The sequence below is a fragment of the Scleropages formosus genome, chromosome 3, assembly GCF_900964775.1.
Source record: "Scleropages formosus chromosome 3, fSclFor1.1, whole genome shotgun sequence".
Classification (NCBI taxonomy): Eukaryota; Metazoa; Chordata; class Actinopteri; order Osteoglossiformes; family Osteoglossidae; genus Scleropages; species Scleropages formosus.
Genome location: NC_041808.1, coordinates 6,747,854 through 6,763,167, shown reverse-complemented (window position 1 = coordinate 6,763,167; position 15,314 = coordinate 6,747,854). Strand labels below are relative to the sequence as shown.

General features: G+C 38.2%; 1 protein-coding gene across 1 annotated transcript in view; it reads left to right on the top strand.

Annotated features, from left to right (window-relative positions):
* Window positions 1-3,657: 3,657 nt before the first annotated feature.
* LOC108933457 (uncharacterized) overlaps window positions 3,658-15,314 on the top strand; it is a 31,126-nt gene continuing 19,469 nt past the window's right edge. Inside the window, exons 1-15 of the mRNA XM_029250138.1 lie at window positions 3,658-3,738; window positions 3,877-3,933; window positions 4,244-4,267; window positions 4,770-4,796; window positions 5,396-5,535; window positions 5,727-6,005; window positions 7,637-7,729; window positions 10,621-10,774; window positions 11,264-11,391; window positions 12,044-12,313; window positions 13,246-13,341; window positions 13,475-13,610; window positions 13,941-14,098; window positions 14,258-14,533; window positions 14,918-15,013. Coding sequence (XP_029105971.1) covers window positions 3,885-3,933; window positions 4,244-4,267; window positions 4,770-4,796; window positions 5,396-5,535; window positions 5,727-6,005; window positions 7,637-7,729; window positions 10,621-10,774; window positions 11,264-11,391; window positions 12,044-12,313; window positions 13,246-13,341; window positions 13,475-13,610; window positions 13,941-14,098; window positions 14,258-14,533; window positions 14,918-15,013 — 1,926 coding nt within the window. The 5' untranslated portion in view covers window positions 3,658-3,738; window positions 3,877-3,884. The remainder of the gene's footprint in view (window positions 3,739-3,876; window positions 3,934-4,243; window positions 4,268-4,769; window positions 4,797-5,395; window positions 5,536-5,726; window positions 6,006-7,636; window positions 7,730-10,620; window positions 10,775-11,263; window positions 11,392-12,043; window positions 12,314-13,245; window positions 13,342-13,474; window positions 13,611-13,940; window positions 14,099-14,257; window positions 14,534-14,917; window positions 15,014-15,314) is intronic.

The window sequence follows — 15,314 nt, the reverse complement described above, 5'->3', positions numbered from 1 at the left end:
TTGTAACACATACCTGAAAAACCTGCTAGACTGAACAGACAAGAAGTGCAGTTTGTTAACAGCAGTTTGTCTGTTTCTAAAGCAGCTGCTGCCCTGTTTTTCCTTTTGCACTTTACAGTAAATATGGCCACTTGTGTGTGAATCTTTTCTTTTTCTTTTTTTTTTTTTTAATAAATCCATTTGCTTTTCAGTAGTAGTGGGATGGCAAAGAAAATTTTATCTGACTGCAAGTAATTTTTTTCTCTCCCCTACTAAGAACAGTGCTACTCTATCTTTTAAGCATTTCTGGGTAACTTGAAATAAATGGTCCATCTTGAGAAGCTTAACACCCTTTTGTGTCTCATTATCACAGACATCATTGCGATATATTGTTCTGCAACCAAAGGAGCCTACAGGCAACCCCTGAGTTACGAACGTCCGACTTACGTACAGCCCATAGTTACAAACCACCCCCTTACTTCTTGATCTACACCTCCTCCCTCGACCCTGTCATCACCTCCCATTGACTCAAATACCACTGCTACACTTATGATACCCAGCCCTTCCTCTCCTTTCCACCTAAAACATCAGACACTTCCGCACACATTGCTGCCTGCCTGTCGGACATCTCTACATGGACGTCTGATCACCACCTCCAATTCAACCTCTCCAAAACAGAGATTCTTCATTTCCCAGTTGGCCTGTCCTCCTGTCACGATCTATCGATCAAACTGGACGACTCAGTTATTTTTCCTACCTCCTTGACTAAGAGTCTGGGAGTGATGATTGACTCAAGTCTATCTTTCTCTCAGCACATCCAAGCCATAACCCGGTCCTGCAGATACGTACTGCATAATATTTGCAGGATCTCTCCTTACCTCACAAGTGACTCTGCCCAACTACTTGTCCAGGCCATGGTGACATCCCGTCTGGATACCGCAACTCTGTCTTGTGTGGCCTTCCCGCTACTGCCATCAAACCTCTACAGCTGATACAGAATGCTGCTGCACGAGTTGTGTTTGACTTGCCAAAGAGATCCATGTATCTCCACTACTCATTTCTCTGCACTGGCTTCCTATAGCTACCCGGATAAAATTTAAGAACCTGGTTATTGCCTAATAATGCATCAATAGAACTGCTCACAGCTATTTACATGACCTGATCAACTGCTACACCCTAACCAGACCCCTTCACTTTTCTACTTCTGCTCGCTTGTTGCAGTCCAGACATGCCATCCAACCAACCTGGATGAACTGCAGATAACCCAAAACAATGGTGCCAGAAGCTGATTCAGCCTTACCAGTTTTCCACGTTTTTTTTTTTTTTTAATCATTTGACAAATTATTTATTTTGGCTTTGAAAATAAACTGTTGCAAAAAATTAGGTTTACAATAAAAGTACTTATTGGAAGAAAATTTCTATGTATCTGAATCTTTAGTTTGAAATTGTTACTTAAAAGTGTATACTTTTGTATAAATTCATTTAAAATTGCTATTAAACAATCTTTTTTGACTATTTTACTAGTTTAATAGACACACGCCTTGACCTCCAGCCTTCAGAGGTGCACTGCTGCTCCAGTTCCATATGTGTTGTCATCTTTCTATTCTGTTGTAGTTTTTGTTAATAAATATATGAGTTAATGTTTATTCTCAGCAACATATTTGTCACGCCCCCGCACGGAGCGGTTGCACCTGCAGCGGATCAGGGCACAGGAGTATAAAAGCAGGGCTTCCAGCCACCTCCAGTTGCAGAACCTGTTAGAGCATACTGCTGCTTCCATGCCCAGCGCTTCCTAAGTTTACCTCGCATTCCTTGTTCCCGTGTTTGCCTACCCCATCTCTGTGTTTCCCTGGCTCCTTTACTCTTGACTTTAAATATGTAATTTTGCTGCCCTTAATTGCTATATTAGTGATAAGATGGCTTGAAAAAGGCAAAGGAAAAAATGATAATCCCTCCAAGACAAGGATGGATTATAAAATGCTTAATGTCAGTGATAAAGTGAAAATATTAGATTTGTTGAAAGGTGGCATGTCGCTTGTGCCATATTCTATATTAATGTACTGTACATTTATGTAAGTTGGTGTATTGTATTACTGTACAGTAAATTGTATTCTTATGATGGCATCCAGTATGCTACAATACTATAGTCAGTATGATTTTGTCACAACCAGACAAGCACCTCAACCACCGGCACCTGTCCGCAATTCGAGCCTTCATTCATAAAAACCATCCCCTGCTCCTTCCTACTTGCGGAATCTCTTAGAGACAATTGTTCCCCCTGCGTCCACGAATTGTTCTCAGGGACTTACCCGTTCTCCTCAGTGTACTCCGCTCTGTGTTCCCTTGCCCGTCTCCTTGTCCCTGTTCCTGTTTCCCACAGTATCGCCCTCGCTTTGCTTCATCAGCCATGTCTTTGGATTTTCCCCTCACCCTGTTTCCACCTCGGATTGAACCACGCCTGCCCCCAACTGAGAGTATTGCCTCGGCTTGTATATCTTTATAAACAATGACACCTAAATCGGGTCCAGACCTGGGTCTCCGGTCTGCTCTACATGACAGATTTAAAGTGGGTTTTAGCAGTTCTTAGTAGTACATATAATTAGGGTTTCAAGTTATGAACATATATAGGGTAAAATTCTCTAATTTTATATAAGTGTCCTGAGCTTCCACAGTTTTTGCACATCCGCGGGGGTCCTGGAACTATATACCCACGGATAAAGCGAGCTGACTGTATTTTGTGAAACATGCAAAGGTCCTACATATATGAGAAAACCTAATTAAAAACTATGTCCAGCACATCCAAACAAGTCATGTGTTCATGTTGCTGATACATAACACATTTGTATGCATTTGTATGCTCCCTGTGAGGGGGCATGGTGGCGCAGTGGGTTGGACCGGGTCCTGCTCTCCGCTCTCCGGTGGGTCTGGGGTTCAAGTCCCACTTGGGATGCCTTGCGGCGGACTAGCATCCCGTCCTGGGTGTGTCCCGTCCTGGGTGTGTCCCCTCCCCCTGCGGCCTTACGCCCTGTGTTGCCGGGTAGGCTCCGGCTCCCCGTGACCCCGTATGGGACAAGTGGTTCAGATAATGTGTGTGTGTGTGTGTGTGTGTGTGTGTGTGCTCGTGCTCCCTTTTTATTGCCCTTTTCTTTCTTTCTCATAATTTACCTTGCTGTTACTTTTACCTTACTATTACACATCACTAGATTGTATGTTCTCCCCATGTTTTTGCGGGTGTCCTCTGGGTGCTCTGGTTTGCTCCCACTGTGCAAAGACATATGTTTCAGGTAAATCGGTATGTGGATGTGTGAGTGAATGAGCTTGTTTGTGTTTTCTCAGCTATGGACAGGTGTTCTGTCCAAGGTGTACTTTAATGGTTTCTGTTAATGTATTAAATAAAACCTAGGCTCCGTAAAGAGGGGCTCTAATTTGAGAGTAGAGATGTCGGGGACACAGCTCTAAAGGTAAGGATAGCTCTTTTTCTATGGAGTTTTCCAGGGTCTTTTACTTTACTACAGGATTCTTTTACTTTTAGTTCCTAAAACCATGTGATACTTTGACAGTTGTGTCCTTCACCTCAAAACGAGACTGATAACATTGATATGACAACAATTCAACACACCCATTAAGTGACAAAACAATGTGTTACACACTTCTCAGTGTTTAAAGGGCAGTGCAGGCTCCTGAAAAACATTTTAACCTCATGGCATACAGTAGCTCACCTTCACTTCAACAAGACAGAATAGCTGTTTGATCAGCTCAGTAAGTACTTATTTTGTCATTTAAAACTGGAAACCAAACTTAATTGTAATGAAAATTCATGAATAAATAGGTTTTCAATTTTTATATAGAAGAAAGTACATGTTTATACTTAATATTTTGCATGGTTTTAATTCTCAGAACCTGTCATGGGTTTTCTTCTTGCATCTCTCTGTGTGGTGCACCTGCTGCTCTTAGGTGAGTTATTAAGTTTTTTACCAATATTAAAACAAAAATATTGAACGGGAACAAAACGTTTCAGTAATAATGGAGTAATTTTTCAAAATGCAGATTTAAGACTTATTCACTGGAGTTTGACAGTGACTAACAGATCTCAGCTGCAGGCTGTACTGTACTTTACAGCCTGGGCTCCTCAGATAGACCCTGAACTGCTGCAGCTTCTCAGTGATTACTGATAATGACTGAATTAATGTGTGATTATTTTGCAGTCATAAAAAAACAAACCTGAACAGTTAATGTACTCAATGAATGTTTCTTTTATAAGCAGCTGATAGGACAAATGCTGAAACAGGTACATTTTTGATTTTCTAAATAAGAAAGAAAATGTACACTATAAGTAGAATACCAGTAGGAATTCTTCCTGTCAAGTGAAATTATAAATATTTTATACTGCTATATGCAGTTCATCTTCTGTTTTTATTGAAACTGTTTCCTTATTGTCTAAATAAGGTGAGTAAAATTATCATGTTACAGACACTTGTATGCATACTCGTTTATAGCTAATTCCAAATTCTGTCCATAATTTATATAAACTATTTATTTATTTCGTTCTAACAAGCTAAAATGTTTTGAAAGATCACATTTAACAGTCACATTTGAAGTGAAATGTTGAATGTGTAACTATTAATTTGAATATTAATTTCGTAAATATCAATTTAAAATGTATTTACAATGTTTGTAAATTGGAATTCTATTAGAATAATACTTTTATGGTTTTATTGTGAACTATTATATATCAAAATCTATATGCTGCTTCACTGACAAAGACAATTAATAAGTATTTCCATTTACAGCAGCTTCTGGGAATACGACTCAGTCAGGTAATTTTGATAAATTAAACAAAATCAGTGTAAAGCAGTTTAATAACGTTATGAGTAGATCACACACAAGAAAGAAAATACACTAGACAGAATTAAATGCGTACTTTACACATTTTTCATATACAGTTTGCACACACACGTACGAATTAAAGTTTGTAGTGTTACGTCACAGTTTTAACAATCAAATTTTTTAAAAGAATTACCTGATTCATAATATTCATACAAAATATTACTGCAATCCATTTAAGTGGTTCAAAGAAGCTGTGAATCTGTGAGCAATGTATGTAAGGAGTATCTTCAAAATGTATAGTATGCAGCAGCATTCATAACATGGTTTTGAAATAATAAAGGTACAAAAATCTATAAAAAGGTGCACAATTCTTTCCAGTGCACAGCACCATTCTTGATTAAAATCAGCAATCAGAGTTATTATTATACATCTGTAGAACTGTTTGAGATATTTTTTAAACAACTCAGTTCTTTTGCACACTCTTATTACACAGTGACACAGAGCACTAAAAAGGATCAGGAGACAAGGATCAAATTACTCTGCATAATAAATTAATCTGTTTCCTTTGTTTTCATTTTGTTCCTTTCAGAACCTTTCTACCCATTTGGCCTTAACAATGGAGACACAAAGTATGACTACAATAATTATTATTTTTACTATGGACAGTATTTTCAGATTCAGACAGAAACTGGTTTTCCATTTTTTGGAGGCAAATACCATCTGATAAATGTAAGTGCATATTTTTTTCATTCAGGCAATTAGCGTTTGTCCTTTTTCTTAAATGCTAAGTACAGTATCAGCTTTTACACGAATATCATGTTGCAATCCATGTGTTCATAAATTACCATAAAAACTGGAATTAATATAAAAATTGGTTTTTAGAAACAAGTACTTTTTCATGTTTTTATCTCCATTTGTAGATTTACATGCAAGGGTTCTTGACCCTTGGGAAAACTTCAAGCTACTCAAGTCCCATCCGCTTTCCAAGCTATTCTAGAAATGACTTCATTGCTCCATTTTGGACCACCTGGAACAACGGTGTAAATGCTGCACTTTCCTACCGTCAAGTGACCAGTGGCAGTGTTCTACAAGAGGTCACAAGTGACATAAACCAGTACAACCCTCAGCTGAATTTCAGCGCCGCCTGGGCCTTCATCGCTACATGGAACTGGACGAAATACTACTCAACAGCCCCCCTTGTAACTGTTCTAATTCTTTGCATTTCAGTTCACTAATGCTTGGCTTTTAAGCAATGTACACTGGCTTTTTGCGTTGCAAATGGTCACGCTACTGTACATCTTACAGCACGCACAGCAGAGCCAACAGTTTTTGCAGCCAGTTGATAGATTTCAGGCAAAATGCATCCTGTGAGAACAGAAGTTTGGGATCCCATTGATTTAGAATGCATCCACAGTGTTTATATCTTTTCTCTGAAATTACTGAGTAGCAGCAATCGATAACAATGTGACAGACAACGCAGATGTTAATCGGAGAAACTTGACACCAATCAGCATTGCCTTTGTCAGCTGAGTAGAGAAAAAAACAGAAGTCTATATTTTAACTTTTATTGACTCTAAAGTTTTATTATTATTGGCCCATATTTTACTGAAACCAGGACATCCTGCAGTGATAGGATTGTATTACAATTATTAACTCATCCATCTGCTACTGCACACTATGCTATGTTCTGTGAAAGATTTGTCCAGGTGCACAGTAAAGACTATTTAATTTCACATGAAGTACATGAACTTAGCTTGAGGGTGGAAATCTGTGTACCTGTGATAAACCCAAACAGAACCGAATTTCAGTGCAGGTCTGAACATATAGCTTAGAAGTTGACACCTACAGATGGTCCCCAAGTTACGATGATGCAATAACGATACACATACAGTAGAAACCGTACTTCAAATTTTGAATTTTTCCTGTATGCAGCCACCTGCCCCATTAAGAAGTGTCACCTTTAAACACTGAGCTCAAGCGCGTACTGCTGAGGACAGAAAAAAAAGAGAACGATTTCGGTTAACTTCGGTTAAATGTATTAATAAGTATTTCTAAATATTACAACAGTTGATAGAAGTGATATGTGGTATGACTCTCTCTCGTAATGCTTGGCAGCTGGGCATAACCAGCTATCCGCATCTCCCAGACTGCTACGTGGTTGCTAGAGTATACAGCCGATATTCTATAGTGTTCTGTGTTGCCAGTGTTTTTTACATCCATCATCTCTATGAAACGTCCATGTGTGTCTTGCTACTGGTGAGAAGAAGAAGAGAAATGCAATTACTCTTAGGGAGAAACTCATTATAATTAGGCAGCATGAAGGCGGCAAGCTCATAAATGCCATCACATGTATTCTAGGCTATGATGTTATGTAGATTAGGTGTATTAAATGCATTTTTGACTTACGATATTTTCGACTTGCAATGGGTTTATCAGAACGTAACCTCGTCATAAGTTGGGGACCATTTGTATAGCTAAAACTGTTACAGAATCTAACTTAGAAATAAACCTAGAGAAGTGAAGAAAAAACTAGATTTGTGAATAAATCAGTTTATGAACACGCTTACAGTCTCAGTTGTGTTCTTAGCCTGAGGAGCCATTGTATGTTAAATTTATTATATTTAATGTCATTGTACAGTACCCTTGAATGACCATGTTGGGTTATTATGCAACGGAGTCTTCTGTCAATGAGCAATAACAACGACTTCTGCAGAAGAATTTTTCTTTTACAATTTTTTTATGTTTCGAAAAGTATTAATTTATATCTCTCTTCCAAGTAAATATATTACCATATACCCCAACTAAATCTGCATCCCTCATCTCACCTCAGGAAGCAACCTTCCAGGTGGTTCTGGTCACAGATGGGACTTTATCATTTGTTATGATGAACTACGGGAACCTGTCTGCTACTTCAGATGTCCAGGTAAGGAGACTGTGGTTTAACAAGTGACAATGTTGTCTGATTCATCATTGAATGTATTCCAAAACAAGTGAAAATGAGCTATTAGTATTATATAGGTGTTTCTCAGAAGAGCTGATTTGATGCAACAAATTTTTACCTTGTAATTTTTGCACACACAGATAATTGAAGGAATCCAGTAGTGAAATAGTGTATATAGTACATCAACTTATTCTTTAAAGTTCACACATTTGTCTCTTGCTGTAGTATGTATGCACAATGATGAAGACACCAATCCAAAAACCAGCGACACTAGAACAGTAGGTGGGGTTCAAACAGAAAACTTTTGGATTCAGAAACAGAAGCTGTAACCACTATCACTATAATACTTGATGCACCCATCTTTGTATCTATACTTTCTCTGTCAGCTCCATCACAGTTCTCTGCACCCTCCTGCCCTAATCTCAATCAGAAGTCTCATTCTCCACATTTCAACCCTTGTCAGAAGGTGCAATCTGTGACTTCACACTGCTGTCACACAGAGCCACAACCTGCTCCTTCGATTCCATCCCTTCACCTTTCCTACAGGACATTCCCCAACAACTTTTCTTTGTTATATCCATGATCATCAGCTGCCCATTCTCCTCAAGTTTAATTCCCATCTGCCTTCAGAATTTTCCTCATCACACTGCTGTTAGAGAAACCCTCTTTGGATGCAGACTTAGTCCACAACATCAGGCTAATCTGTCTCCTCCTTTTTTCTGCCAAAATTTCTGGAAAAGGCAAAAAGTAACTAGATGTTTGTATTCCTTGTCCAGAATGATTTTCTGGGTGGTTATCAGCCTGGATTCAAATTTGGAAATTCTGTCAAAACTGCCCTCCTTGCAGTATCATATGCTCATATCCAGAGCAGCCTGTCTCTACTTGATGCTCATCCTCCTTGACCTGTCTGCAGCATTTGACACTGTCAACCACCGGATTTGATTCTCTTTCCTTGCACAGCTTGACACCAAAGGAACACTACTGAAAGAGTTTGAGTCCTCTGGTAGGTCTTATCAAGTGGTCTAACATGGCTCCTTTTCAGCTGGTGTTCCACAAGGCTCAGTATTGGGCCCCCTACTCTTCCTCATTTACACATCTTCCCTCATCCCTGTCATCACCTTCCAGTGATTCTTCTACAACTGCTATGCTGACGATACCCAGCTCTTCCTCTCTTTTCATCCTGCGGCTACAGAAGTTCCTTCATTTATCGCTGCCTGTCTCTCGGACATCTTTGCATTATTGTTTGATCACCACATGCAACTCAACCTCTCCAGAACAGACGTACTTCATGGTGGTGTAGGTTTTTGTCAAGGACTTTCCTTCAAGCTGAACAACTCAGTCTTTTTTCCTACTTCATTGACTAAGAGCCTTAAAGTAACGGTCTACTCAAGTCTGTCCTTCTCTCAACACATCAAAGTCACAATCAGGTCCTGCAGAAACATCATGCATAATATCCTCAGGTTCTCCCTTGATCTCCAAAGAAACTCTGTGTAACTTCTGGTCCAGGCCATGGTGATATCGTGTGTGTATTCCTGAAAGTTTCTCTTGTCTGGCCTACTGGTCCTTGACATCAGACCTAAAGCGTTCCTCTGTATCGCGACTCCTCTTCTCGCTCCATTGACTGCCTGTTGCTGTCCCTATCAGATTCATCATTTTACCTACATCCTACAAGACCATCGCTCGATACACCCCAATCATACAAATACACTCCTCCACCTCTGCCTGCTTGGTGGTCCCAAGCACAAGAGGTCCAAAGTTAAAAGCATGAACATTTAAGGTTCTGGCTCCAATATAGTTGGAATGACCTCCCCCTCTCATTCAGAACTGCTAAATCTCTGTGAGGACTCACTTCTCCCGTGATCTCCTGTTTGCTTAGTAAACATGTAATATGTTACATGTATAATATTTAATTAAAAAATCTCTATATACTGCTAATCAGGTAATTTATATTGCTTTATATTGAGGTATGTTACAAATTGACTCTACTCAAGAATCATGTGTCTACACCCAAATCTCTCCTTCTTTTCATGTAATGCCATTTTTTGCCTTGTTTTCTGAGTTGTAGGTCTCCGGCTAAATGAATAAATCTAAACGTAAATATAAACATATACACAACAAGAGCAGTGTCATGTCAGTATTTCCCTTAAAAACTTCTCATTTGACATGTGAGATAAAGCTAGAGCACCTAGAAGAAACTCAGATGAATTCTGGGAGAACATGAAAACAAGTGCTATCCAGTGTGCCACCATGTGCTCACTGTTTACACCACATTATTATTCCATTATTTGTTTTTCTTACTGTTCCATTTTGTCATCATTTACCTAAAATGCGGTAATGTATGCATTTTGTTCTTTAGCTGTTTAGAATAAGTTTCACTCTAACCTTTGCTAACCTCATAATGTTTGCATGCAACATTTTCATTACATGTAAACAATAAATATTTGTCATGTCAGTAATCATTTACATTTACATTTACATTAATTCGTTTAGGAGACGCTTTTGTCCAAAGCAATGTATATCTCAGCAAAAGGACAATTTATGCATTACATTAAGAGAAGGAGACAGTTGCAGACATGAAAGTCTCAAGCAAACCCAATTCATTACCTACTACTTGCTGCACCGAGGTTCAACAATTGAGTAGGTGCATAAAACACAGGATAGACAATCCCGATACCCTCCCACCGATTTTTTTAATTTTTTTAAAAAAATGTTATAAGACACACAAATAAGCAAATACAATGGCAGAGTAGTGGCTGAATAAAGGTTTTATCTGGGGATGCTTATGGAATTACGATGTGTGAACAGTTACACCATAATCAATTTGATTTGCAAAGAAATTCTCATTTATTTATTTGTTTGGTTCTTTCTTTAAGGTTGGATATGACACATTTAATTCAACCAATTATTTCAGCATGCCTGGATCATTCCAAAGCAACATTACCAACTTGTCTTTCACCAGTAATGTCAATGTAAGAGGTCGTTGGGTGTTTCGCACTGATTACTGTTACAATAACTGTCTGTTCCAAGGTAATTTTTTTTTTTTTTTTTTAAATTTGCAATAGTAGATTGGTTAAAGTGTAATACCACTTGGTTGTACTTGAACAAGTTAATATTTGTGGCACAAAGAGTTAATTGTGGTGGTGGGTTATACAGAGAAATATAGATTTAATTTTACCACTCTAGTTTATTTTCATTTGTTGCAGTATTAGTTTCAAAAATAAAATAAGTACAATTGTTGGTGCACACTGTTATGTGATTATTTGGTTTTTAGTGTATCAGAGACCACTGAAGTGTCACAATCATGTATAAATGTTTGACTTAGATATCTTAAAATACCTACAATATCTTATTGTTCAAGACATTACAGTCTTGCAATACCTCAGCATAACACAGTAACACATTATGATTTAAAAGTACAGTATGCTTGCTCTACTTCTTCCATCCTACATTTATTTTTTTCATGTGGATTTTATTTGTTCTAAAATATACTTTTCCCTTGTTGTTCCTTTTGCTCAGATGACTTTTACCCTTATGGCCCAAACAATGGAGATTCACTGATCCCACCTGTGAATGATGGAAATTCCTCCGTGATCCTATTAACTGAGACTCTCCAGTTTTTTGGAACAGAATACAACAAACTTTATGTAAGTGGCATAACTAGTTTTCAGTGACCACAGAATATTCTAAACTGCTCTTAACTGGAAATACTGAACCCGGTTGGCCTGGCCCTGCTCTCTGGCTGGTCTGGGGTTCGAGTCCCGCTTGGGGTGCCTTGCAACAGACTGGCATCCCATCCTGGATGGGTCCCCTCCCTCTCTAGCCTTACACCCATTGTTGGGCGTATTAGGCTCCAGTTTGCCGCAACCCTTCTTGGGACATGCAGTTTCAGTCAGTGTGTGTGTGAGTTTCAGTTATAGAATAGTTTTAGTTTCTTCATTGAAGGAAGAGAGCAAAATCCTTGTTTTAATGTGTTCTTATTTAGTCTGGTTTACAGAAGCATAAAATAATTTTTTTTTTGTTTTGTTATAAATACAGTTTTAGCTCTAATGTTTTGGTCCAAAGTTATGCTACTGTTATAATTACCATAGTGCTAAATCAGAATTTTTATAGTATAAATTTATCGGTTGTATACAAATCAGGAAAGTCGCTGTAAGTTCATCATGTAAATTGCTTTGCATACAATCAATGGAAAATTATGAAGAACATTTCCTCTTATTTAGGTTACTTATGATAAAAATGTAATTCGCCATAGACTTGTATGTGCTTTTTCTTCTTTTTTTTTTACTTTTTCTTTAGGTGAATAACAATGGTTTCCTGACCTTTGACCAACCAGTGAGCAGCTCTTACCCTTCGATGTTTCGGTCTGGCTATGATATCATTGCTCCTTTATGGAGTAACTGGAACAACGCAAAAAGTGGCGTCATCTCTTACCGTCAAGTGACCAGTGGCGGTGATCTCCAACAGGCCACCAGTGACATAAACCAGTACTTTCCTCAGCTGAACTTCACTGCTACCTGGGTCTTCATTGCCACATGGGATAATGTGGCCTTCTACAACATGGACACAGTAAGGACACTTCAGATACTTTATTGTGTTTATTGGCTTTTTTATATTGATGAAATCAAATATTTATTTAAAATACATGGAAAATTTCTGACCACTAATTATTGGATAAGGAGCGTGACTTATTTCAATGAGCAATGTTAATATACATATATATACAACTTTCCTTTGCAAAAAGTCTTCAAAAGAATTTTACATTAATCAGCTGAAAACCAAGCAGAAATTCTGGAAATGTGTTTATACTTATTTTATCGTGTTCAGCAAGAAACACACACATATACACATACACACTATTTGAGACAGCTTGTCCCAAGCGGGGTTGCAGCAAATTGGAGCCTAACCTGGCAACACAAGACACAAGGCTGGAGGGGTAGGGGACACACCCAGGATGGGATACTAGTCCGTCACAAGGCACCCCAAGCAGGACCAAAACCCCAGACTTACCAGAGAGCAGAACCCAGTCAAACCCACTGCACCACTATACCCACTCATCAACAAAACACATTGTCTACATTTTTGTCTGATAATATAAGCCAAAGTTTATTAGTATATAACAAATTTAAAGTGGGGGCAGGGGGTGTGGTGGCACAGTGGTGCAGTGGCACAGTGGGTTGGACCGGGTCCTGCTCTCCGGTGGGTCTGGGATTCAAGTCCTGTTTGGGGTGCCTTGCAACAGACTGCGTACTGTCCTGGGTGTATCCCCTCCAGCCTTTCGCCCTGAGTTGCTGGGTTAGGCTCTGGTTCCCCGTGACCCCATATGGGATGAGCGGTTCGGAAAGTGTGTGTAATTTAAAGTAACAGACTGTCATTTTGTTTGTGTTTTTGTTGAGGTTGTAACCCTTAAGGCAATTATATTAACTATACTTAGCAACATTAACATAAAAGAGAAACAAATGCTGTAGTGAAACACTCATGATGACCTTTGTGTTTTGTAGGAAACCTCTTTCCAGGTAGTTCTGATTTCAGATGGGAATCAGTCCTTTGTACTAATGAATTACGGGAGAATCTCTTCTGTGATTTCAAGTGTGCAGGTAATTTCTTGGAAAATGTCTCTCCGGTATCAGCAAATTCTAACTTACATCTGTATTTGACTTGCAACTCTGAGTTTATTTATAGAATTTTTCAGTAACATTCCAAGTGTCATTGCTTTATTCTTGTTTTCAGGCTGGCTTTGTCACTGCAGACTCAATGATTTACTTCAATATGCTGGAGTATAGCTCGTACACAGATCTAACTTTCAGCAGCAATGTCAATGAGAAAGGGCGCTGGGTCTTTCAAACCAACATCAATTATGTAAAAGGTAGCTGTATGAATTATTTACTTCCCTTCCACAGCCACTGTGTGATGATTCACAGTGTTTTATTTCTCTTTATATTTTGCATACTTTGATAGAATTCACCCCTTCATGTAAATCTCTCTTCACTCTAATAATCTACTACTCAGTATGCAGTTCCATTTTAACCACAGGAACACCCTGTGCGACTAGTTAACCTCAGATAACCTGAACAGTTCATCGAACCATAAAGAATTTTTTTTTCTTGCACTTTGTGAAGTATTTTGTCAATTGCAACATATGAGATGTTGTTTGTCATTTACACTGCACTACACTTTTTTATTCTGTTTCTCTTAGGGCCATTTCTTCCATTTGGCACCAACAATGGAGATACACAGCAATACCTTCCAAGTTATTACTACAGTTACTATTATTATTATTATTATTACACCTATTATTCTGTGACTGGGACACTCGGTTTTCCCTTCTTTGGTGGCAAATATTATCAGTTAAATGTAAGTGATACCAAATATTATTTTCTAAGTCTACATCTGATTTTCTAGGTAGGAAATAGAGGTAAACGTATACCTCACATATTGAAATTAATCACTGAAATCAGAAAGAAGATAGTTTAGAAAAAACATTTTCTTACTGTATCTTTTTTCTTTTTCTAGATTTACCCCTACGGCTTGTTGACCTTTCCTGGGAGTGTTTACACAACACCCGTCCAGTTCCCAATCTATTCTAGAAATAATTACATTGCTCCATTTTGGATGCTCACTGATTACACACAAAGCGGTGTGCTCTCCTACCGCCAAGTGACCAGTGGCAGTGTCCTTGAACAGGCCACTAGTGATATACTCCAGTACTTTCCTGAGCTGAACTTCACCGCTACCTGGGTCTTCATTGCCACGTGGAACTGGATGGAATATTACCCAACAATGGGCAATGTAAGTGTCATATATGAATGGTTAAATAGATTTACACTGGTATACCTATAATAGAGTTAGTACTTCATACTAAATGTTATTATAATAATTGCACACTGCTGAATGATTACATATTTTTTACTCAGCTTGTAGTTTTCCACCAAAACTCTGTCATCTGCACAAGAAACAAACTGAAAAAAATGCTAAAATTTATTTCTTATTTTCATTTAAATTCATGAGTTTCTATTGAGATATTTTCTGATTTTTTTTTTTTTTTTTCTAGGTCAGTGTTGCCAGTGTTTTTAAGAGTTATTTTAAGTGAAAGGGGAGAATTTCATCAGTATGGTTCTTTGTATGAATTTTGAAAGTTTTTTTCTAAAAATACAATTTTTCTTTCTCTTTCAGAACACAGTGTTTCAGGTGGTTTTGGTCTCTGATGGACATTTGTCTTTCATCATGATGAATTATGGAAACCTTGCACCGAAAACTCAAAGTGTCCAGGTACAAAGACTGTGTTTTATTAGGTTAATGAATGAAATAAGTGTAAAATCTTTTATTGACGTGTATTTGTGGTGGAAGAAGGCACTTCGTTGCTACGGTTTAAATTAACATAAGCATACTATAGTATTTTGCATTTACGTTTCCACAGGATTTGTGAAACTCTTTTTGTGAAACACTGTGTGTCTGACGGCTGACTGAATACAACTTGATCATTAGTAGTTATCTCATTCAATAAATGTCTATATTGTTGGAAAATCACGTTGAGCTGTAAGTGGTGTAGGGTTATCACATCACATCGATC